Below are 26212 nucleotides of genomic sequence, written 5' to 3' on the forward strand. Positions count from 1 at the left end.
GATAACAAAGGACTACAGAGTGGATCACTGTGATCTTTATAATATCCTGTACAGTTACATACAGCTTACATCTAGAGGACCACTGTACTATGCCTCCACACAATCAGTTTTCACAAACAGAGGATATTCTATAAGGACACATAAAAAGCTCACCTGAAGCGCTTTTCAGTTATGAATATTCATCATTCAAAACAATTTTTATAGAGCGACATGACAGTAAAACTTTCTTCTACTCAAGTTGGAAACAAGTGAGAGGCCAGTGAAAGTAGCATTTAGATAAAACCTGGCTTTCGTAGTTGGTTAGTTAGATCATGTACTTGCAAGGCCAAAAATACAATGAACTGCTAAATAACTCAATTTACTTCTCTGCTGTGTGTTCTTTGGTTCAGAGTGCATTCTTAATCATAGCCAACCACCTCACTAAGATACTTAAAGGGAAGCCATCGGAGGACGCTACATGAGAGAGCAGGGAGAAGTGAGTAGGTATGTATTCTTTGATTCCTGATGTTGGAAAAGCAATTTAAAGAAAAATCTTTCTGATGGTGGGGTGGGAGTATAATTGGACCAAAAACACTTAGTAGTGCTTTCTATATCCCAAGTGAGCAATATCTTAAGCAAAGTTAGATATGTTCTTACTTAAATGAAATAAATATTAGATTGGCCTTCTGCAAGGGAGAGGAAAAAGACAAGGAAAAAGAAAATAAGGAGAAAGAAAAAGGAGAAGAGGGTATTTGTCGCCCATGTTTGATATGATTGGAAAAAATATTATGAGGGATAAAAGAAAAGAGTCTGGGTTACCCACAGCCTTCAAACAGCAAATATACGGTATTTTTTCTTGGTATTTTACACATGTAGGGACACTCTCATGGCATTATACCATTGGCATTTTCTGTATGAAAAGTGTAGTAAGTGTAAGGAGAAAAGGAACATAGACTAAACACTAAAGAAAGTCAAAAATGTTTCAGCCATTCCACCACCATTCCACCCCCTTTCATAAAAGATCAAAAAAGATGGATCTTACCTCCGCTGAGGATAATGACGGCTATAAATATTGCCAAGTCGCTGTCATCTAATTCCAGTGCATTGAACTTCACAGCAAACTCAAACTTGGGCTCCATAAAGTCACCAAAGGGCTTTCTCAGGCTCTTTAGAAACTCCCTTGTCATGAATCCTTGGCCCTCTGATATGAGAACCCCATCCTTATTCATCAAGGAGGCCAGCATTGTGTAAATGATCTCATGGACGCCATATTTTAGGAGAGTCACTTGGTCGTTCAAGTCAAGGTTTACAAAACCAGGAATACTTTTGGCATACTCTGTGATCTCTTGCACAGCTTCCACTGAACGAAACTGACACCCCTGAAAAATGCGGATGGCCACTTCTTTGCTCTGCTCCTGCAAGGGGGTGATGTGTTTGAACTTGATTTTGTCTTCTCCCATCATTAAGGAATTCATGTCATAGATAACAAATGGCTGCAAATAAAGAAGAGAAAAAGCGGTTGAGTTGGAGATTTCTAATTCACAGTGAACACCATTCCAGTTTCTTTACACACATTTATTTTAATAACTAACATCTTTAAAGTCAACAACATTTAATCATGACAAAATACTCTTATCTCCTGATTATTCCTCTTAATTTTCTTCTGGGACCAAACATATTTTACCAATTTTGGTCTTGTTTTCCTACAATTTGTACCACAACACTTTACCTATGACTGGCTAATAGTTCCAATTTCTGTTGTTTGGAGAGTGTTTGTTGTTGATTTAAAAAAAATGATATAAAACCTATTATTTATCTTGGCTTTCAATGGAATATGTTTTTAGCCATCTTTCAATAAAAATTATTTTAGCAACTTGAACATAAAGTAATCTTGCAGTTTTAGATTAAATCTACTGAGATCACAAATGAAACACAGTGTGCATGTAAAATATACTTAACTATGAAAAAATCAGTCTGAAAGCAGATTAGAAATATTGAGCCAAGAAAATGTCTACTTCTTTTTTTAGTGCTCTGGAAGCAATCTGTTTCAGAAAGAGCAGATGTATAAGGCCAATGGGTAAGTGCTGCAAAAAGTGGCAAAATAAAAAAAATTTTGGACTTATTTTTCAAAATATCTGTCCTTAAGGATCAAATAATCAATAAAACATGTGCATCAGTTACACAGGTTTGCAATAGGCTGCTTTCAAAAGCAAGTTGTGTCATCATGAAATTATCTCTCTTTCATTTCCTTGCATAGAACTAACCAAAGGTTTGTGGTCATTGTGAAAACCCTCGAGGCTACTCTGGTTGAAAAGGGGCAGTGCTTTATCTACATCGGGTATGCTGAACTACATAAGGAATTTTAACCCCCAATCCGATTCAAATAAGTGTATACCTGGAAGCACTGGAATAAGAGTTGAGGGTACTTGGGTTCTAGCTTTTGTTCTACGGTTAACTATGTGAGTTTAGGGAAGTCATTTATCTTTCCTAGGCCTCCAATTTCTCAGTTGAGGGAAATTTGGGTTAAACTGGAGGTTTCCATCTCTTTTCTTGACGATATTTTAGTTGCATTTCTCAGAAACTGTGTGTGTGTGTGTGTGTGTGTGTGTGTGTGTGCGTGCATGTGTGTGGTGTGAGTGGATGTGTGAGAGTGCATGTACACTGAACATGAAGTCTCTGATGTACTATAAATAAAGTTTCTTTTCAGCAGAGAGGCTGAGAATTCTCTCCTGATTGGCAAGAGGAAGTGGGTACAATGAGTGGCAGCCGAAACCAGCTTCAAGACCCACTGGTTTGAGATTCTAACTATTAATCTCTGTACAAATCTATGATTTTCACCAAACTGTAAAGTCTGTTCTACACTGAAAATAACACTAACAGTAAGGACTCTTAGATGTTGAGTAGATTTCCAAATCTGCATATTATTTGAACAGACACATTTGAACATAAAGTAATCTTGCAGTTTTAGATTAAATCTAAACCATTCAACACCATTCACTGGAGTTATTCCAGTAATTCTTTTTTTTTTTTAAACCAAAACAATTAACTTCAATTATATTGTTTAGCAAACCACATAGGAGTACAGATGTGAGGACCCAAGAGTAGGTTTGCCTGGTGGCTCTAATTCTTCAAGTAAATCAGGAGCAAATCATGCTTTCGATGTTTTTGGACATTTTGCTTCCTTGTCCCCCTACTTCAGGATTGATATTTTTAATGGGAGGTGAAAAAAAGGGCAGAGTGGATAGAATGTCATATCAGTTATAACGTGGTATTTCCCCAGAATGTCAGATTCTAGTCATGAGAAAAACTTACTTTTATACAACCTAGAGAAAATGTGGTTTCTGTCCTCTAGGAGTTTTGCAGTTTACTATAGTCTATGTTAATAAAATACTAGCTTTCTTTTGCCATGAGAATCTGATGGTATGGATACCTAAAAAGTCCACCTGCACATGCATGTGTACAAATTACACGAATATAAAATCATCACCTCTTCACATATGGAAAGACTGGACCTAGAACTACCTACTTCAACTTTTGGATGAGCTTCTGCTCAACCATTTGGTTTCTTGGCACAGAATGTTATGCATAAAATTCTTCCACCTCCATGTAAGCAATTTATTTGGAACTATGCCCTGATAAATCACCCTGTGACTCTTCCCCTTAACTTCCCCTGTCCCCTCATATAAAGCTCCAGGTTCCTGTTTTTGAAACTCTGTGATAGTTGAGCAGAGGGCACAAAATCCTGCTAATTTTCTCTCCCAATTTAACAACAATGTGACTTTAACCCCTTGGCAATCCATGTTGGTCAGGATTTCCTGGCAGTAAACACTCAAGGACAGAGAAAGGAATCAGCAGCCCCCACCATTATGCCAAACCATTCCAGTTTTTTTTTCAGTTTTTTTAAAATCCTTTCAGCATTTTGAAAAAAGTGGTGAGCTGGCAGAAAATTCTGGGTATTGACATGCAAATGAATACCAGGTGGATGTTTTGTTTTTCCCAGTCATATATGATTATGTTGTTTTCATTGCATTTTTGAAGTCTGCATAGATTCTTTCAGCCTCCACGTGGATCTGTCAAACTGCAAGAGTGATCACCAGATATGATCTGCCTGGAGATCGATCAGCCTTTCTTTGCCACCAATTCACCAGTTCCTAGATTACAAACAGTTAACTCAAACATTTCACAATGAGACCTCCTAATCTTGAAACATTAAAAAAACAGTGAAGAGACCTAACCTCTTGAAAGTATGGGTAGAATTAGGTCTGTGGAATTTATCTCGAATCATTAATTTACTATTACACATCTGGTAAAATATTTTTGTATTTTTGTATTTCTGTGTTTTCTACAAAGCAAAGGGAAACCTTACATGTTCCATTAGCTTGCACAGCATCATCTGATGATCTGCCATTATAAGAGGAACCATATCATTTTACACTTCTAGTTTGGGGCTATCTTCAGACACTCTATCAAATGGCTAGATTAGCATCTCTCCTTAAAAGGAAAGAACGTTTAATTACATCTAGGACATTCTCAGGGATAGATCCAGGTTTTGTGGGGCATACAATGTATATAGTTGTTGGGTACATTTACAACAATTGTCGGGTTCAATAATACAAATTATAAGAACACAATTGCTCAGGCCCTCTGCTAGCGCCTTGTAAGGGGCTCTGTGCAAGGGAGGGGACCTGAAGCTTAAGCTTCTTTAGTTTCCTGGTGAATCTGCCTCTGGCCATTATTATGCTTGTACTTCTTCTACATTGGACAGACCAGAAAAAGGTGAGAATGAAATGAAGGAAATTGCACTTGAACACAATGTTTTTTCCAGAGAAGCAAAACGATTTCTGTAAAGAGAAATTACAGAAAAGTTTTCTTTGGAGAAATACATCAAAGGTACTTTATTTTTATATATTTTGATTTTCAAAAATGGTTCTACATATCAAAGTCAGGATGGGAGTAGGGGTACTGTTTTATATAGATAATTAAATTTAGTTATAGATATATTGTATGCCTCCTATATGTCACACAAAAGTCATGGGGAAAGCTGGCTTAATAATGGAGACATAGAACAATAGTGGTCCTTAGTAGTCCAATAACATCATCATTTTAATATGTGAGTTATAAAAGGGATTCTATATGAACACTCTATGTTTACAGCTCCTTGAATAATCAAGTAGCAAGTTAAAGGAGATAAATGAAAAAGTCACCTAATAAAACAGATTATTCTGGTGATTTCTCCACTTTGGGAGGTTGAAATGAGTGTAGTATACAACTCTATCCTCTCTCAAATGATAATTTGGTAACCATATCAGAGTTAAAAATGGCCTGGAAAAATGTATAGTTCATCTTGTGGGCTTCTCCTGAGAGTCTTAGTTTTCTTGACAAATTAGAGTAAAGGCACACTTCATTTTGTTTATTTCTTTCTTTTTACACTTCTGACTGACTTTCATCCTTTTTTATCCAACACATAGTTCTCCTTGATTACCTATAGTGGGTAAATGTTAATACAAAATGCAATGGTTGGATTTCCTCAACTTCTTTTTAGTTTCTGCCCATGTTGTTCCCATGTTCCTCTTGTTGAGAACCATGGGATTTATAGAACTAAAGAGGTCTTTAGAAATAACATACATCATCATTTTCTGACTAGGTACGAATAAACTGAAGCCAAGAGATATTCCAAGTCAAATAGCTATTCATAACAAATATGAACTAGAACTAGATCGCCTGACTCATGATTCGTTCTTTTCTCTTTCTATTGCTTTCTAGCTGACTTCCCCACTTTTTCTTTTTTAAATAAAATCACTATTCTGGGAGGAATTTGGGCTTTTAAACTGAAGCTCTTTTAAACTGAAGCTGGGATCGTGGGGGCAATGCCTTTTGAATTATTATTTCCTAGAGGTCTAGTTAAGTGCTGTGTGAGACTGAAGTTAAGTTTGAAAGTCTCTCAAATGTAATTTTGTCTTTCTGCATGGTTTAGAGATTTAAGACAAATAAAAACTTTACAGGAAGAATTATTCACACTCTAATGAACTAGCGCATAACCACTGCTCTTAAAAAAACCATCGATTGCTAGCCAAAACGTTCCTCAGCTGGCAAGCAAGGGTATTGGCCAACTGAGTCTAATCATTGAAAAGGAAAAACATCCAAGTGCTTTTTTACTTAACTATATAGAATATTATCTTTTAAAATTTATTGTCTGAAAGAACACTATGGTTCAACTATATTACATCTTTAGCTACCCCTGACAGTTCCGGCAACAAAGGAATTTATTTTATTAGCATTAATATATGAACTAATGATCCCAGGAGCCCAACTTCCTCAGTAGCCATTGAAACAAAACAGCACTACTGTCCTGCTCTTTATTTATACTGGGGTTCCAAGGTCCCTTCTCTGAGGGTTTGTCTGGTATCTTTCTTCTCAGGAGAGCAAATTCCGGCTTATTCAGGCTTTTCCACAGATAAAGGGGAAAGACACCACACTTTGTTTAGCTGAAAGCATAGGATTTAAAAGGACAGCTATCTTTCCAATAGTTTGAACTACTAGATTTGATAGCCACTGTAAATTTTAGAATGTGAAATTTAAATGGGTATAAAACTATTTTTACAAAATTTTACATTTCCGTATTGGTTTTATTCGTCACTAGTTACATTTTTCATACACGACTTAGAAAAACCATTGTCATAAGGGCACTGGTTTGCTCTTTTAATGATAAAAACAACGGCTCCACATGTATCCATCATAAGCAGTGCGCTGCTTTGGGATGCAAAGTCCAATATAGTACAAATAACAAGTTTTATTTCTTATTTGCAGTCAGAGTACAGCCAGGGCCTCACCATCTCTCAGATATGGAGTGAAAAGTTGGCAGGCACACCAAGAGTTTTTCTATTTATTGTTTTATGACAAACCATGGCACTGAAAATGGTTTCTGAAAACCACTCTCTGTTTATTTTCATCAACAAACATGGGATCATGTGACAATGATACACCCAGTCTGATCATCACAGCGGGGTAATGGTCAAACACTGGGAACTTCCAAAGTCCATTCAGTTCTCAAATTGCCTTCATGAAACATAGCACCCTACTTCTAGCACAGTCACAGTTTCCGAGCTCAGTCGGAGTTCTTAAAGGAAGGGTATAGGCTGGAGCAAGCCATTGGAAGGGACATAGATTGTGGGAGAGTCAGCTCCATTCCTATCTGAGGGTTCTAAAAGGCCTATTGCTCCTAAAATTCGTCTCCAGTGATCCATATTCGGTGATTCCATATCCCATATTTTCTTTAGCCCCGAGCCTAAAATTCCCAAGCATTACTTTTTTAGGCAAGACAATGAAAAATATGTCATATTCCAAAGACATGATGGTAAAGTAAAAAAGATAAGAGGGGAACAGGAACATTTATCTGTCCATTTATCTGTTTTGAAAGGTGCACATAGCACCAGGGAATAAGATAGAGGAGAAGGAAGTTAAGCTGGCAAGGGAGAGGCCTTGGTTGGCCTGCAGGCAAATGCTGGTGCTGGGTCTGAGACGCAAGATTAGCCGGCATTCCATACATGAGACAGGCAATGGTTAAATTACACAGGAAGATAAATGTAAAGAATGGCTTCTTCAATAAAGCCATTTCCTTTTCCAAAGGTTCTGGGTAACTGGTCATCCACTGTGCTGAGTGGCCTTCCCCAGGCTTGGCCTACGCAGCATTAATGACATCAGTTTAAGCAGAGTGTATATGGAGACCCAAACTGCTCTGCTGCATCAGACACAGCCACTTTTCACATCTCCCACCCTCTCAAGAGTCCATACTTCTGCAAAACTTGTCCTATCAATTCAAATCTTAACTTTCATAAGTTTTGGCCAAGAGATTACATAACACCCCTGAGAAAGATGCTATCAAATGAATAACATGACCATGTAAGATAAAGAGCAAATCTCTAGTCTCATTGGAAATCACATTTTGGATTTTTTTCCCCTCTCCCATATATCCTCTCTGAACTATTTCTTTCCACCAGTGCTTAATTTGATTTTGCAAGATAAGGAGAAAAGAGAGAGCCAAACAATTCCATTTCAGTTTTGTGTAATCAGGGAATGGATTATTTTAATTTGGCCCAGTCTCTCTTTCCTTTCCAGACCTTAACAAGAGGCAATTCTGTCTCTATCCAGATCATTAATGATGTCCAGTTTGGCGAGCAAATATTGGGCTAGAGGCCCTCTGTTGAAAGTCCAGAATTTCAAAGGGCATAGGCAACAGTTTTTAATTCAATTAAGCAACACATCCCAAGTAACTATTATGGGCAAAGCACAGTCCCCATTACTATAGGGGGGAAGATGCCAAACACTTGGCCTCCGAACTTGAAAAGCCTACAATCAAGCATTTTGCAGCCCTCTCCCTTAAAATAACTTAATACCTATTTATCCCATAAAAAGCCTGCAATTATCTTATTTTTAACTGAAAGATTAAGAGCCAAAGAGACAATTGGCGTGAGGTTTTTAAGTGACTTACAGTGGATTTGGGCTCTGTGCCCTTCAGTCACACACAGAAGAGTATGTTGGCCACTGGTACTGTAAATTTAAATTCTGGACTACTGGGGAAAATTTTTTAAAAACTGTCTTCCTATCTTTCAGGTACTATTAAATTGGTAGGATTTCCCGCATGGATTGCAGGTCTGGACTGGGAGATAAAGAGAAGGCGAGAAAGCAGTTCTTGGAAATTAAATGGCCCAAGGCAAAACTGTGGTAAACAATTTGTTTTAGGACTCTTTCCTTATCACTCCTTCCTAATTCTGGGGCTCCCAGCCTTCACTTCCCTATCCCATACTAGTTCTCAGTAAACTGTTGCAATCTGCCTTAAATTGTTAACCTTCTTGAGTCACATCACTCAAGTTGTTCTTTTATGTCTAGCCCTTTAAAGGAATAGTTTCTTTTCTGTTGTCACATCAGCTGTGCGGAGGGCTTCATTTGCTTTTGTTTTGTTACGCCCCATGTTTCCCCCCCATTTAATGACAACATAGACTCAGCGTTACTCTGATCTATAGTCTGTAAATGTGTGCGGGAGACAGTCTAGTCACTACAATCCAGGAAGAACAAGACAGCACCAGGAATATTTCCTCACCGTGAATATATCAGGCTAGCAGCACAAGGTGGAAAATTCCTGCTATTCTCAAAACTGATAAAAATAAATCATATCGCGGAATGTGTTCCCAAAGTGAAACTTTTCTCATGTGCAGGTCCGCCTGGCTCACTGCCAGCTCATGGGGAAGACCAGCTTCCAGGAGGGAATGCCAAGCTCAGAATGGCGGGAGCAGCGGGCCCAAGGCCTGCCACAGAGTCTACGTTTTTCCACATGTTAACTGTGTGATTTCAAGGCACAATGTTTAACCCTCAGTTTCCTCATCTTTAAAAAGAGGGTAATACCGTGTTTCCCTGAAAATAAGACCTAGCTGGACCATCAGCTCTAATGCGTCTTTTGGAGCAAAAATTAATATAAGACCGGGTATAATAAATAAGACCGGGAATAATATACTATAATATAATACCGGGTCTTATATTAATTTTTGCTCCAAAAGACGCATTGGAGCTGATGGTCCTCCGGCTAGGTCTTATTTTTGGGGAAACACGGTAATAGGAGCCATAAGAGGGTTGTGTGCCTTGAACACAGGAATGTGTAAGATTTTTTGAAATCACAAAGAACTGGATATAGGTAAATTACTGTTAAGGGGTAAGTCAGAAAACTTATGGTCCTTCATTGGCATTTGGCTCTTTACACAGTAACATCCTACAGGAGTTTTCTTTTTCCTTTAGCTGATTCTACTCTGTTTAGCTAAAAAGAGGGAAAAGAACATCTTGAGACAGTCATCAAAGTACATTAAAGGGTAATGAAACGTTCCCCAAAATATGTATAACTGAGTGGGGATAAAGTTACACCTATCTATCAAGCAGCTGCATACCTCTCCTGGAGGTGTTCATTTGAAAATAAACGGTAGCATAAAAGGGCTCGCAGGGGCTCGGATGCTATCTTCTGAATGTATCCTGTGCATCTTACTACCCTGCTGCAGACATTACAATCAAAGTCAGACACTGCCGGTATAAACCGAGGTACAGAGATATAGTCCATTGACAAGCTGATGTCAGAATTGGGACTAGAATTCAGGTATAGTTGTATTTTGTTTTAATATGATTCCATGTTGCTTTCTCAGATTCCTATCAAAGAAGAATTCTGCTTCTTGGAAAACTTGACTCAATAACAATTCTGGGTTTTCTAAACAGTGGTAATGAACGAGCCTGCAGATGTTTGAGAATTCACTGGAGTAGCCCAGGCAGCTCAAAGCCTCATAGAAGATAAAAGTCATACACATAATAAAAGGATAAAGCTTCTAGTTACTCATGTATTATCAGTAGAATGCTACAAGGATAGAAAGGGAATATAATATCTGGAACGTAATTTTTTGTCCCATGTGGAACTTTGTAAGAGGTAACTCTAGTAGTCTTCCCAAAACGAAAATACTGGGACTGAATACCTTTTCCAAACCTAGGTCAGGAAAGCAGGACTGTGTGAATGAATATAATAGTGATCAGTTACTTTGATGCCAAGAAAAGAGAAAGATCCTGATGGGGGGTGCTGGGATGAAAGGGCCTTTTAAGTTCATTCATTAAAGTTAAGGTGACCTATATATTTTTATACTATTCTCAAATAATTTATTAGGAAAACCTGAAGGACTTTTGTCCTTTTCAAAATAGTTTTTACTTGTCCTATCTGAAAACATTTCCTTTTCTGTGTTTCAGACTCAGGCCTGCAATATGTAACAGCCAACAGCTGAACAGTACCCTGCATATGTGTGTGTAACATGGTAAATCATTTCCTCAAAGGAAAAACCAATAACAACAACGACGACAACAATAACAATAAACCCAGCCACCCCAAATGAAGACAGTAGAAGAGAACTAACTGATTTATCTGTTGTCTTTCCTGTCAAGATGGCCCTCGCCTTTGCTTTGGTCAGCGGGAAGGACTTTATGTATGAGTCATACAAATGTTTTGCCAGGGCCCGGAGATCAGCAGACTCTGGGTTCAGCTGGTCGATATCACTGGAAATCTCTGCCAACAGCTTCTCCTTCTCAGCCTGTGGCATCCGCCCAAACCTGATGGCTATAGAGGAAGAGAAATGACAGGATGAATCATTGAAATACTGCCGTTCCTAATGCACACTGTTCTCCCGCAGTCCCAACGCCCACAGGGTAAGAGCCCTTCCTCCCCTCTACCAATCTCAAGTCCTGGTTTCTATCTACAACAATGCTCACATTTTTATTCCACGGCAATAGCACAGGCGATCACTAAAAATTAAATTGTTCACTTCTGTAATTAAAAAAGTAATGCATGATCTTGCCAGGAAGGTGAAAGAATCTAAGAGTTCAACAAAGAAAGGGAAGCATATTTACTTACAAATAATTGAGAGCCACCTACTACCCATCCCTCAAGACCCAATTCAAATGTCACCTTTTTTGTGGGACTCCCTCTGATACCTTCAAGCGGAGTTTATTATTCCTTCCCCTATATTCCAACAGCCCTTCATGCATATTTCACCCCGTACTTTATTTATTTTACATGCCTATTTGTCCCACTTTAGAACAACATCCTGGAGGCTAGGGACAATGTCTTACTCATCTTTGTATCCCCAGCACTTTAAATAAGGGCAGGCGCTAAAAGGATCAACACGTTTCATGAATTAAAGGAAGGAGTTGTGCAGAATTCAAAGTTGTACAGACACAGACTTTGTTCTCAGGGAGTCTGTACAATCTGTTTTGTCCCTGTTATAAAGAAAGAGGGATGACGCTTTCTTTCACGTTATTAGGCCAGAGAGTACTTTTATATTTAGTGGAGAGAAGCCATAATGATTCCCCTGACTCTCCAGGATTATCACTTAATGATGTTTGTCAGAAAGACAATTTCCTTAACATTTGGTTTCCTGTGGGGTGAGGAAGTGTGAAAGAAGAAAACTAAAGAAAGAAAGGCAAAGAGGAACATTTAAGAGAGGTTTACAAGGCTTACGTTGGGGGAAAAAAATCATGTGTTTGTAACTCTTTCAACTCAAATATATTTTTCTCTCTCCCTACCAATACTATCTGCAAAATATTATTGTTAATTATTTTTTTTTACTAGTTATCACACCTCATTCCAGGTGCTTACAATACTGTTTTATTTAAAGATTTTTTTTATTGATATATAATTGACATATAACAATATGTTAGTTTCAGGTGTACAACATAGTGATTCGGTATTTGTATACATTATGAAATGATCACAACAAGGCTAGTTAACATCTATCACCACACATAGTTATACATTTTTTTCTTGTGATGAGAACTTTTAAGATTTACTTCCTTAGCAACTTTCACACATACAAGACAGTATTATTAACTATAGTCATCATGCTGTACATTACATCCCCAGGACTTATTTATTTTAAAACTGGAAGTTTGTACCTTTTGACCCCCTTCACTCATTTTGTCACCCCAACACCCTGCCTCTGGTAACCACCAGACTGTTCTTCGCATCTATGACTTAGGGTGTTTTGTTTTGTTTTTTAGATTCCACATCCAATGAGATCATATGGTATATGTCTTTCTCCATTTGACTTATTTCACTCAGCATAATGCCCTCAAAGTCCATCCATATTGGCAAGATTTCCTTTTTTCTTGGCTGAATAATATTCCATTGTGTATATATACCACATTTTCTTTATCCATTCATCCAAATATGAACACTTGGGATGTATATACATACTTGATGTATAATACATGCTTGATGAATTAAACTCCAAAATATCAAGTTTGAAAACAGAACATGAGACAGTCTGTACATTGGGAAGTTTGGGAAAGTGATCATGAAAGAGAGCAGCCAGTAAGAATTACAGCATATTAAGAGTAAAAGAAATTTTGGTGTAAAACTTGGAGAAAATCAGAGTCATATACCGAAACAGAGGTAAGTTAGAATTACCAACAATCTTCTGCTCTTTAACTTTAGTTGTTTACTTGAGCACACAATACTGTCTCTTCACTCAATGAATAAGAATTGAATGTCTACTGTATTCCAGATGTTGTTCTAGGCTCTGGTTACTTTTTCACAGGTAATAAACTATAAATACGCACAAAAGTTTAAATACCTAGGAAAGCACTTATTTCCTAACAGGTAATCCAAAAAGTTAATTTAAAATAAACATCCAAAGACAGTCACTTGTTACAGTTACTAGTTCTGCTTTTCCATAACCTAACAAAATGGCCAAAAGAATTTAAACATAATTTTAGAATTAGGAGATATTAAAGCAAAAGCCTTTTGCTACAACCTAAATAAAATGTGAAATTTGTAAGTTGAAGTTCCCCAAAAGACTAAATCTTAAGAACAAATTTTTTGTATTATTAAATGCTCATGCTGCAAATCAGATTCAATTAACTATCAGTGCAACTAATATATAAGTGATTTTAGCATTTTTACATACCAGAGGTCCAACAAGAGAGATGAAAAATACATTCCATTTGGTAGGACTAAATTTGCATAAAATATATGCAAATCTGAAGTAGTAGAAGAAATAATAATTTTTTATTTGTATGCATTTTTAAGGGAGAAAAAGTTGATTTTATTTTGTTGCTTTTGAGTCCCATTAATAAGACCTACCGACCTCATGTGAGGTGATGATACAAGGCACAGAAAGTGTGTAGCACAGTGCCCAGCACATAGTAATGCTAAATGAATGAGCTTTTATTACTGTAGATGAAGAGGTCTAAGGCAACTACGGTCACTGTGGGCTGGAGATAGACCAGGATGGTAGCCATGGCACACTGACCTAGATTCTTTCCCACAGGTGAAGAACAAACCCTGAAAACCGAATCTCTCTATCCATCCATCCATCATCCATCATCCATCATCCATCTATCCATCCATCCATCCATCCATCTATCCATCCATATCTCTATCTCTCTTTCTTTAACTTGTTTAGGGAATGGTGTTTTTTAGTGAAGCAATTCTTGAACCTATAACCACCCACTGGGTGGAGAATCTGAGAACCAAAAGAGGGAAGAATTCTCTCTTTGGACTACTGTTTTTGAAAAGACTGAAGTTAAAGCTTAGAAATAGAAGATCAAAATTCTAGAGACTGGTGACCAGAAATATAAAGGCTGAGTGTGCCCATATACAGGTATATTTTTGCAAATCTTCTCCCACTGTTGATTAACCTTAAAAGACAGAAGGGAAATGCTCCATGAGTCACTGAGTGAGAACTTTTAGCTTCTATGGAAGGCAATGGAATGAACACTGCAGTTCAGATAGTCAAGAAGTCTACTTTCTAGTTTCAGCTCGGTGAAAAACGTTCTCAGTGGCTTAACTTCTCAGGTCTTCAATTGCTTTATCTATAGAATGAGGGGCTTGGAAAAGATCCCCAAAGATTTCTTCCTTTAGCGCTAAATTTAGCTATAAAATTCTATAAACCTTGATGACACAGAATACTGGGGAACATCTCTCTTTTAAAGCAGTACTTGTCTAGTCTTTGAGGCCCTGAAAAAAAAAAAAAAGGATACATGCTATCTGTTCTACAGACCTAGAACATGTCACATAGAGCATCTTCCAGAATACTGGCATTCAGTGTCATATTTGGGATAATTAATCACCTACAGAGAATTCATGTAGTTTTTAAAAACTGTCAGTATCAGAATTAATATACACCCTTCAGGAAAACTAAGTTTGGTAGAGATTCATTAATTTCTGGTGAAAGTATATCAGCATACCAATATGTAATCCATTTTTACTGAACTAGCATATGACAGATTCAGCATTGTGCATTTAGTACTGATTTACTGAACACACAAACTCCAAACACATGAATATTTAGATATCCTGCTCTTTGGATCTGGGTATAGAACTTAGAAACAATGTTTTTTAAAGACAATTAATGACATGTTTTAAAAACATATACCTAATTGTAGAAGCATCAGTGACAAAGACTACTTAAGTATAAAGATAAATTAAAGCAGATTTTCAAAGTAACAAATCAAAAGAAGATAGAAAAATTAAATAAGCTGAGTCTTATTAAAAATATTTTTGGCTTTCAACACCTAAGGGGTGAATTTGCTATCATCTCAGGCTTTTGACAATTAGTAAGGTAATGTCTCATGGTCCATTCCCCCACTTTTAACATGTTCACTTTGCAAAAGCCTTATCATATAAATGAGACCTATACAACACTATTGCTTTTCATACAGCTATTGCCAATAAGTTATGTTTTTTCCACCTCTCTTGATTAAAAAAACAAAAAATACCTGTGCATTTTGAAGTTTTGCAGAATTTGGCAATCTAATAACTCTAATTTTCTAGCTTCTCTAAAGTAAACCAGGAGCAGCCTGAATATTAAATTTTTTAATGTAGGGGTAACATTTTTCAAACTATTTGTAGAGGACATTTAAACATTTGCCTAGGTTTGTTTTCAAACTAGAGGAACACCACTGCCTCACCTTCTGACTCAATCTCTCATTCCCTGAAGCCTTACTTGACATTATTTAATTCATTCATTGAATACCTGTTTGATTCAAGACACTGTGTTAGGCAGATTGGATGAGGGTGGTGGGGGCCAGGATGAAAAGGACGTGTCTAACAGGGGAAACCCTATACATACACAGAGTATTCTTTCTCAGGCACCTCTCTTTACTAGCTCCTTCCTCTCCACCTAAGTAGGTGTTTAAGGTTCTGACCCTAGTATTACTTCCCCTTCGTGCTATCTTTCATCTGCCACTGAACTTATTGAAAGAGTGGTCTTCCCTCTTCGTCTACATTTGTCACTTACATTTACTTCCCAATCCACTGCATCTAGCTTTCACCTCATTTAAATTTACCAAAATGTTGCTCTTAAAAGTCCCTAATGTTTTTCTCACAGCCAGATCTAGGGGCCTCTTTTAAGTATAATACATCTTCTACTTCAGCTCTCCTGCATTCTCCTGGCCTTGAATCCTGTTGACCTTCTCCACCCTCTTATTTAAAAAATTTCTTATGCTGGTTTCTGCTTTCTGGTTCGCCTATCTTTCTGCCTGCTATTTTCCAGACCTTTTTGATGGCTGTTTGTCCTTCACTTATAGTCTGTTCTTCGTTCAATCTTCTCTCTAACTCACAAAATGTATAAATGACTCCTGCCTACTCTTTCCTGGATCTGGATTCTTATTTTTCACTTCTCCTGTATTCCTTGAACATGGACGCTGGATAGCTCATAAGCAACTCAAATACAACATAAACCTGAACTTTTCATTTCCCCCTCCAAACTGTCTCTCCTTTCTGTTTTCTTTTCTTTGTTAATTCATTTTATCACCCAAACTAGACACTTTGAATAATCTTTGACAACCGCTGTCCCCCTCAGACACCTGTATTCATTGGTCACTGCTCTCATATTCCTCTTAATTCTATTTCTTCTCATTCATCCCAATGTCTTGGCTCATAATATTGCACTGGTGTTCTGATGAAGTTCCCTGATTTTTCCCTCTCTCAGTTATCCTTTTTACTGTTGTCTACAGTAGTTTAGCTTTTGGTAACAGCGATCTTATCACTCCCTTGCGTTATAAGGCACAATGCAGTGTCAAGGAAAGGTGTAATACACAAAGAGGAAGGATGGGGAATTAGAAGTCACATGGAAGAGAAGACATTTGAAGTGCCAGGTCGAATTATGACAAGGAACCAAAGGACATAAAACACAAAAGTGCACAGGTATTCCATCTTAGGGCATTTCCCAGGAACAGCAACGTCACAGTTTGCCTGAAATATTTCAGGAAAAAGAGGGGCAGTGGGATCAGGTGGTGGAGGCTAGACTGTGGACGATCATGAATGCCAGGCAGCTTTGAGTGACAGCTACCACGTGTATTAGGACTTTTTACTTTGCTATATTTTCCTGAAAGTTAACATTTGGGCAATTTTCCATTATACCACAAAGACGACTAAAGAAAAAGAGAGTAACGTGTTAAATTTATTTGCCATTCAGGTTTTCTTTTTTGTAATATACACTAGAGCTTCTGTTTACGAGGAAGAAGAGAATTACCTTTAAAATGCTGAGTGCCACAAAAAGTTGTGCAACTATCTTTTTTTGATTTTTATGAAACCACTGGGAAATTATTTTTAAGCTGTCAGCTTTTTAAAAAAATTATATAATAGGACATCCTAATCAGCAAAGCTAAAGTTTTACTAATTTTTATATTTATGAAAAGCATTATTTTCAATCTCAATTGCACAGGGAAACCTAACTGAATGACTTATGAGTAATATAAGCCAATTCTTCTCTACTTCAGATTATTTTTTAAATGCACAGCCTACACTTATTATTTTATTATTTAGTTCATGGATGAAAAGCAGCTTCGAATATGAAATATTTACTAGTCAAATTTTTAATGACTAAACCATTAAAAATGAAGAGAACACAATTAATGTCAAAGATTTTGACAGCAGAAATTGAAAACAAAACTTATACTTCGAAAGTCTATAAAAATGTGTGAGTGCCCATCTAACTGAAGAAGCAACATTATGAGAGTATTTTTATCAAGATTCTGTAGATACCAGCTTCACTAATTCAAAATGTAAAACAAATAGTAGCTGATACAATGATCCCTTAGTAAGTTAATTCTGGGTAGCTCAGGAAGTTGACTCTTTATTTCTACTTTACTTGTATTTGGAGCCTTCCTCTAAAGGTGTGTGGACAGGGTATTGAATTGGCTGTGCTTGGGACAACTCAGGAAGACTTTGGAGCAATCAGCAGGATTGACCCATGGTCTAGAAATGATAGATTATTAAATGACCAAAATCACTGCAACGTGTATTTATCTTGATAATTACAGAAAAACAAAAAATTGGCTCCCGAAGCACATCAGCCCAACACCTGGGTGCTTTCTCTACCCAATTCTGAAAATGGATATTTGAGAGACAACTAGAAGCTTCCATCCAGAAGAATGCTGAATTCATGTCCTTCTGCGATGTTGAGGCTACACGTCATAATCAAAATGTAAGTTCCATCTGAGGATGGAACCACATACCATTAACCAACCATACCATTTATACTTTCTTCAGCTCAGACTGTTTTTGCACTCTGGGGCTACATCATTATGTGACCATCAAATGGATTGTCTTAAATTACTGAGTAACTGATCAGAACATATAGAAGACCTGATTCAGGCATATGAATTATATTTTTATGGCACCAAAACATATAGGTGGATACTTTTAAATTCAGGCAACTGACAGATGCCAGCTGCCTAAATATTTGGGAAGACTGTGACATTGTCTATAAGATATGGAACAGCTGGTTGAGAAGTGGAAAATTCAGTGAGGTAGGTTATAATTTTCAAAGGCGAAAGGTCTTAGTAGTCACTAATTTCAGTGATGTTCCACCAATATTCTCCAGGGTCCTTAGGACTCCTTGAAGGGTACTTCAAAAGCCTCCTTCAAAGCTGGCAGTGGGTAGCTAATGGGGAAGCTAAACACATAGAATGGACGAAACAGAGATCTCAGAGCAGAAATAAAAGTAACAGAGAATGGAGCAAATTTACTTTGGGGGACGTTCATTTCTTTTTGTGCATACTGAAAACAGTGAGGTGCTGATTTTGGTATAACACTAGAAGCCTCTTTTGATAAGTTGGTGGGTTATTACGTTGAGGTCCAGTCACATAAAATATTAATAAAAAAGCATCTATATGAATGGAGACCTCATTCCTCTTGGCCTCACACTGGCCACAGCAATGAATTTTAAATAGTGACTAAGATCCCCCAGAAAACTTTGTATTTGGAAATGTTTCCTTCATCAGGGAAATAGGCAAAACCCAGTTGTTGAGTTTCCCTTGTGTGTAGATCAAACGGATGTTTTCTTTTCTGGGCAGCAAACATATTTCTATAAAACCCTGCGAGAAGGGATTTTCTTCGTCATGTTTGCAATCCTGTAAGTGTTGAACTGCGTTAAGTCTTTGATGCCATGACATTTAATTCCTTTTTCTTTTTTTTGCCTTTTCAAGAAGAACTAAGTGAACACTCCCTATCAAGACAGCTCCCCTTTCTAAATAGAATAAGCTAATGGTCACATGACATCCAAAAATGACCTTATTCAGTTCACGATAACTTTCTTTGATTTTCTGGGGGAAAAAAATTATACTCTCAATACCATATAGGCTGGGTTTTAAATATTATTTGCTTACAAATAATAAGCAATAGGAGATATATTTTTACATGAATGTGTACAAGCAACAGGAAATACATTTCACATCAATGTATAAAGTGGCAATTGTTTAAGGACAAAAAATAGCGTTGAAAGCAGAACTGGCATGCTTTACTAGACAGTCTTAGAGATAATGACCTCAAAGTCAAAGATTTCTTCATAAAGATAAAGTAAGTTTATTGCAACTTGATTGCATCACCTAAAATACAACCCTTGACTTGAAAACATGCCCTTATATTTTATGAAGTCGGAAATAAAAAGGAAATGGATGGACTCAAACCAGCAAATTATTTTGCAATCAATGACGGCAGTTGTATACTGCTACACAGCGCATGTAATTAATTGTTGAGGCAAGTTGGATTAAATTTCCATCCTGTCTAGTATGGCTAATAGATCTATTCATAATACATTCTTGCCTTTAGAGGAAATGACCCATATTCATGAGAAAAATACAACTTTATAAACTATTTTTAAAGGGTAGGGTATCAACCAGTTAGTGACTCCCAAATATCTTGATGATTTCCACTGTGAAAACCAAATATCAGCAAGATGGAACAAAAATATAATTTATACAGATGCTTTGGAGTCCTTACAGATGAAGATTGACTTTAAAGATTATCTTCTTGCTAGATCAATTTTGAGAGAGGTGAAGGCAAAAGAAAGAAAAAACATGGGGCTGGCCCGGTGGCTCAGGCAGTTAGAGCTCCATGCTCCTAACTCCAAAGGCTACCGGTTCAATTCCCACATGGGCCAATGGGCTCTCAACCACAAGGTTGCCAGTTCAATTCCTCGATTCCCGCAAGGGATGGTGGGCTGCGCCCCCTGCAACTAGCAACGGCAACTGGACCTGGAGCTGAGCTGCGCCCTCCACAACTAAGACTGAAAGGACAACAACTTGAAGCTGAATGGCACCCTCCACAACTAAGACTGTAAAGACAACAACTTGACTTGGAAAAAAGTCCTGGAAGTACACAGTGTTCCCCAATAAAGTCCTGTTCCCTTTCCCCAATAATAATAAAAAAAAAGAAAAGAAAGAAAGAAAAAACAGGATGTGCAATGAAATGAGACTTTGGATTTAATTTGATCACTTTGGCATTTTACATTTCTTGAGTCCGTAATGAATTTTTAAAGAACTGATACTTAACAAATACAATAATATCAAATTACATCAAAATTTGTTTTGTGAGCTAGTTAACCAATCATAGCTAAATAGAAATCAAAAACTATTTCTTCAAACAGGTCTATTTTCCATGATTTTACTGATTTAGTACTATTAATTCATGAAAACATTAGCTATGGGGTTTATAAATTAGAAAGTTTTATTCTCTTATGTTTTGGTGGACAATGAACCTTTGTGGAACGTTAAAATATTTGCTTTATCCACAAGTCTGTATGTTCCTCAAAATCAAGGCTACTGCTATACCTTTGCACAACCAAGAGCAAAAGAAAAGTATATAAATCTAAATTCTGATACGCCACTTAAGGTTCCATATCCAGAAATCTGCAGAATTTTCTTACATTTAAAGTAGGAAGAAACTACTGATACACATAAATAAAGTGTAATTCTGTTTTGCATACTATTAAAGCCAGGTAAAAATTAATCACAATAATCACTACATTTGTTTTAAAATACTACAGTTATGTCCATCACTTCCCAGATTCAAGTCTTTTCTCCCATGATGGCAGATGTCCAACCACACAAAGGACACTGCACTAACAGCTTAAAAAGTCCAACTTAAATTAGAAATGCTTTATCAGCATGCAATACTCTAAAATCTGGCCTTCTGTGGAAAAACTGTGCACATTTTCAGCAATGGCCCGAGTGTCTACTGATCTGGCAGCCATAATGCGAGTTATAAAGTATGTAGTGTTCAGTGCTCACTTACCATTATGAGACATCCCCACAGCAAGGCATTTCTGAAACCGACAGTACTGACATTTATTTCTACTTTTTTTGTGGATCCGACAGTTAAGATCACACCTATCATAAATAAGCTTCAATCTGATTGTTCTCCGGAAGAAACCCTGCAAAGGGATAATGAGAAAAAGAAGCACATTTTAGGACTTCGTGACATATGGAAGGAGCATTATGGTTCACGGAGCATTGGCCTGGGTATCGGAAAAGATAGGTTTCTGATAGAGTTCTGTCACTGGTGACTTGAGACAAGTCACTTAACCTCTCTGCAACTCAATTTTCTTTGCTATAAAATAAAGAACCGGAGAGCTCCAGTGTCCTGTTTTAGCTCTTAGACAGTGACCACATCCAACTAATATCATTCAACGTATTTTGGCTCCACATTTCAGCATGCTCTAAGAAGTGCTCTGGATTTAATGTAATGTGAATAAAACACCATGTAATCCGTTCAGTCTCTCTGCAAACCATTCCAACAGCATGCCCCAGCCCTTAAAATTGTGCTAAGCAGTTTGGCAAAGTTATAATCATTTCGTTCTAAAATATGATCAGGGCCAATAAAAATCCACATGTGGATAACGTTTTGGAATTCTCTATGTTGCATAATTTCCTACAGAATTGGTTTCATTTATTTATGCAGTTGAAAGAGTGCCTCATAATCGTTGCAGCCCACAAACAAAAAGAAATAATAGAAAATAACACAAGAATATATACATAGTCAGAAAATCAACTGTTATCCCAAAATAGCAAATATGCCAATTTGAGGCTAATTGAACGCTGTTATATTTATATTTTTTGAAAAGACCAGAAAATAATTCTAATCAGAAGTGTTTTCTAACTCCATTTATTTTGGTTCACAGCATTCGTATTCATTTCTATTGTGTTCATTTTCATGAAACTCAGTTCTTAATTCCAAATTGATATGGTCCTGTTTGGTACAAAAAGCATTGAACTAGTATCGATTCTGCCACTGACACGCACGTTTCCTTTCTCCACATCTCTGTCTTTAACTCTAGACAAGTATGTTCTACTGCTTACTGGATATCTTCATGTGGAAATCGAACAGCCATCTCGAACCCAGCATGTCCAATAATGAAGCCCTGATCTCATCCTGCAAACTTAACTTCGTTGCAGCTTTTTCCATCTAGTTGATGCAATTCCATCCTCCCACTTTCTCAAGCCAAAATCCTTGAAGTCACTCTTGACTTCTTTCTCTCCTGTGGAAAGCTCTTCCTTTAAATATACACTTGCTTAGTTCCCTCATGGCTTTCAAGTTTTGCTACCACCTCAACTTCTCAATGAGGCTAATCTACCCTATGTAACACTGTGACCTGTCACTACCCCCACCCCTCCTCTGGAACTCTTGATCTCCTTTACTCTGCTCTAGTTTTTTTTTTTTTTTTTCCTGATAGCACTTATGACTTTCTAGCATACCATATAATTTACTTCTTATGTTTGTATTTATTTTCTGCCCCTCCCCCACTGACCAATTATAATTGTGAGCTCTATTGGGGCAGGGATGGTATCTTACACCCCTGGATGTAACCCAAACACAAACAATAGTGCTCCATTAAAAACTGTTGAATGAATACGAGATGCATGATAACTTCCTTTCTGGGCTTTACCTTTTCCATGTGTAAAATGAGGAGGTACTTCCAGTTCTGATATTTTGTGTCCTAAACTATGACTGAAATATTATAGGCCATTGGCATACTCTTTTCCTTTTTTTTGTGTGTGATCTTAGTAAATGTAATATTAATTACAAACATGTAGAAAATACATGTAATTGTAAAATGTAATAAGATAATTATCACACATGAGCCCATCGTCCAACCCAAGATTTAAAATCATGATCAGAATACTTATGCATTTTTCTCCTATCCAGTTCCTGATCACCGTGTGCCCTGGACAGAGTAATCATTCTCAATTTTGTGTTTATTGTTTCGTTGACCTTTAAGAAAATATAGTTTTATCACACAGTGTGTAAAAGTAAATAATACATTTCTCAGTTGTGCTTGTTTTGGGCTTTATTAAATGGTATCATACTTCATGTACATTTTTTTGATTTTCATTTTTTAAAATTTTATATTAGGTTTCTAAAATGTATCCACTTTCTTTTGTGAAGCTAAGATTTATTCTCATTTTCACAATTACATAATATCCTGTTATAAGACTATACCACAGTTTTTTAACCTATTCTCATGTTGATGGATGTCTGAGTTGTTGCCAATTTTTTGCTATTATGAACAGTGCTTCTGTAAATATTCTTGTAAATATTTTATGATGCATATGTACAAAAGTTCTCTAGGAGTGGAGCTTCGGATTGTATAATATTTGAATGTGAAATTTTATAAGATAATGTCAAATTGTTTTCCAAAGTGATTATATCAGTTTACACTCCCACCAGCAGTTTACGAAAGTTTCATTCTCTCCAACACTTGTTATTGTCAGACTTCTTAAGTTTTGATAATGTAGTATGTGTAAAATAGAATCAAAGTAGGATCTTAATTTGTACTTTCCTGATTTTTCATTTCCCAGTTTTCTAATGGATTGTCTTTCCCTTAAAATTGAATTTTAGACATTCTTTATATATTCTAGATATTAATCTGTTGTCTGATACAGGTGTTACAAATATCTTTCCACCCCATGGTGGACTACTTCAGTCTTTTTTTTAACCTATAAACATTTTCATTTTACTTTCATTGTTGAAAGATTATAGGGTACTCAGTTATTTCCTATTTCATTTTGAATTCCATTATCTATTTCACTTTGAATTCCATTATCTTTGTGCTTCCATTGCTGGTGTTGAGAAGTCTGTTCTCAATTCTTTTTTTTCTTTTATCTTGGTTGCTTTCATATACTCTCTTTGTCTTTAGTATTCTATAGCTTTTACTGCAGTGTCTAGACATGCATTTCTTTTCATTTATCTTCTTGGACATGTTTTCTGCATCATTTAAGACACTATGGATCTCATTCTCAGTAATTTCTTTGCATTATCTTTCAGTTCAGTAATTCTTTCTTCTGCTGTCTCCCGTAAGCTATTTAACCCTTCCATTGAATTTTTATTTTAATTATTATATTTTTCACTTTTAGGAATTTCACTTGGTTTGTTTTCAAATTCACCTACCATGTTTGCCCGAAAATAAGACCTAGCCAAACAATCAGCTCTAATGTGTCTTTTGGAGCAAAAATTTATATAAGACCTGGTCTTATTTTACTATAATATAAGACCGGGTATATAATATGATATAATATAATATAATGTAATGTAATATAATGTAATATAATATAATATAAAACTGGGTCTTATATTAATTTTTGCTCCAAAAAATGCATTAGAGCTGAATGTCCTGTAGGTCTTATTTTCGGGCAAACGTGGTAGTCATTCTTGATAGTCTAGTGTTGCTTGTTGATTGCTGTGATTCTGCCATCTTTCTTTAAACATATACAGCTGTTTTATATTCCGTATTAGACAATCCCAATATTTGCTTTCCTGGGGTAGAGGCTGAGGGATCTAACTCCGTTTTTGTATGTTTAATTCTGATGAATATCATTCAAGTCGGCTGCCTTTTATGTACTTGCTGATATTTTATTTTGAACTCGTTTCTTGACCTCAAACTATGGGAACCCTACAGGGTCTAATGTGGGAATTCTTTCCTCCAAAAAGAATTTGTAGATGCTTCTGTTGGAAGCTAGGGGTGCCACTTACTTATGACTATTTTAGATTCCCTTGAGAATTCTGGCTGAATTCAAAAGCTCCAGACTGAGCTCCTCCTCACTGATGGCTCCAAATACTGCAACAGGCACCTGCCTTTGCAGCAGTGCTGCATCTCAGTACTCCTCTAGGCATCTATCATGAGGGAAATCCCGCCCCTCTAAGTGTGCCTTCAGCTCACAGCTCAAGACCTAGGATTTGTTTGTTTGTTAGTTTTATTATTGTTGAGAGTTCTCCCTACCTCTTGTGAGATCAGTGATCTCGCAAAGAATATGTCATGTATAGGATGCTGGAAGTCAAAGCCTTTTTAATTCTCAAAAGGTTCTGAGGACCTTTGAATATTAAAAAAGGCTTTTTTTTCCTTATTAATAGAAGGCTAATGTACAGAACTGTTCTCACTGAAAATGGGGGAAACTTTTGTTTTGATTTTTTGCCATTGTGATCATATATGGTTTATGATATTCTTTGACTGCTTTTCTGATCTTCACTTTTTAAAACTAATATTAGTGATTGAAAATGCTGCCTGGCTAGCTGACAATGAGGCAGGTCCCAGAGTGCTCCATTATTTGGCATGGTTGGAAAGGAAGGTTTTTGATGAGAGAATTATGTTATTTAAGTTTAACCTTATAATGCAAATTTTTGTTTTGACTCATATGATGTTTTTCACAGTGTATCACATTCTTTTTTGCGATGATTCGGGGTCTTTCAATGTTAAAGGATAATCATTCTGAATATCATATGTACATAAAATCTTGAACTGAATATATACGCGGACAAACTTCCGCACACCACTTAGAACTTACTTTTCTTTAAAACACCAACTTCATGAAAACTAACTATTTTCTTGTCATTTGACTCTTTCAAGAAATCTAGCAAGGAAGATATAGGCTATTACTAAGTGGCTTTCTGTAAAATTATTGATTTGAAGAATGAAGCAGGCTTCTCCAAAGTTTCAAAGACTGATAAACACTTTTTAACAACATTATTTCAGGGTCCATAAAACAATCTGCAATTTCAAAAACTTATTTTTTAGTATATGTGCTGCCGAAGCGAGCCCTCAAAAACTTACTTTTATGATTATAATGGAGTCTGTGAAGTGGTGTGATGGAGATGCATCAGTCACCATTTCAGAAAACTGTTTCGTGTATTATTTTTTATTCAAAAGGCTTCATATTTGCCTGTGAGAAGGTGATGCCTGTTTTTGTTGGTTTTGCCTTTAAAAAAATTTTCTCCCATCTCTCCTTAATTGCTTTACTTTTAACAAAACTCCAGGTGCAATGAGACCTAAGAATGCTATTGTTAATTCTACAATGAGATTAAAATAGTATTCAGCTTTCCTATGAAGTGCATGGCACACAGAAGCTGAACCAATGAGCTACCACTGGCAGGTGGGCATATGCT

The 26212-nt window shown here is 36.6% G+C and overlaps 1 protein-coding gene across 6 annotated transcripts in view; it reads right to left on the reverse strand.

Moving 5' to 3' along the window:
- PPARG (peroxisome proliferator activated receptor gamma) overlaps positions 1-26212 on the reverse strand; it is a 124632-nt gene that overhangs the window by 15920 nt on the left and 82500 nt on the right. For 5 of the 6 annotated variants that reach the window (XM_033132700.1, XM_033132701.1, XM_033132699.1 and 2 more), the window contains 3 exons: positions 21071-21209; positions 10911-11110; positions 1022-1472 (listed from right to left, as the gene is read on the reverse strand). In XM_033132700.1, coding sequence (XP_032988591.1) covers positions 1022-1472; positions 10911-11110; positions 21071-21209 — 790 coding nt within the window. Of the gene's footprint in view, positions 1-1021; positions 1473-10910; positions 11111-21070; positions 21210-26212 lie in introns of those variants that run through there. The other variant, XM_033132702.1, reaches the window with a different exon arrangement.

Source organism: Rhinolophus ferrumequinum, chromosome 17 (genome assembly GCF_004115265.2).
Source record: "Rhinolophus ferrumequinum isolate MPI-CBG mRhiFer1 chromosome 17, mRhiFer1_v1.p, whole genome shotgun sequence".
Taxonomy (NCBI): domain Eukaryota; kingdom Metazoa; phylum Chordata; class Mammalia; order Chiroptera; family Rhinolophidae; genus Rhinolophus; species Rhinolophus ferrumequinum.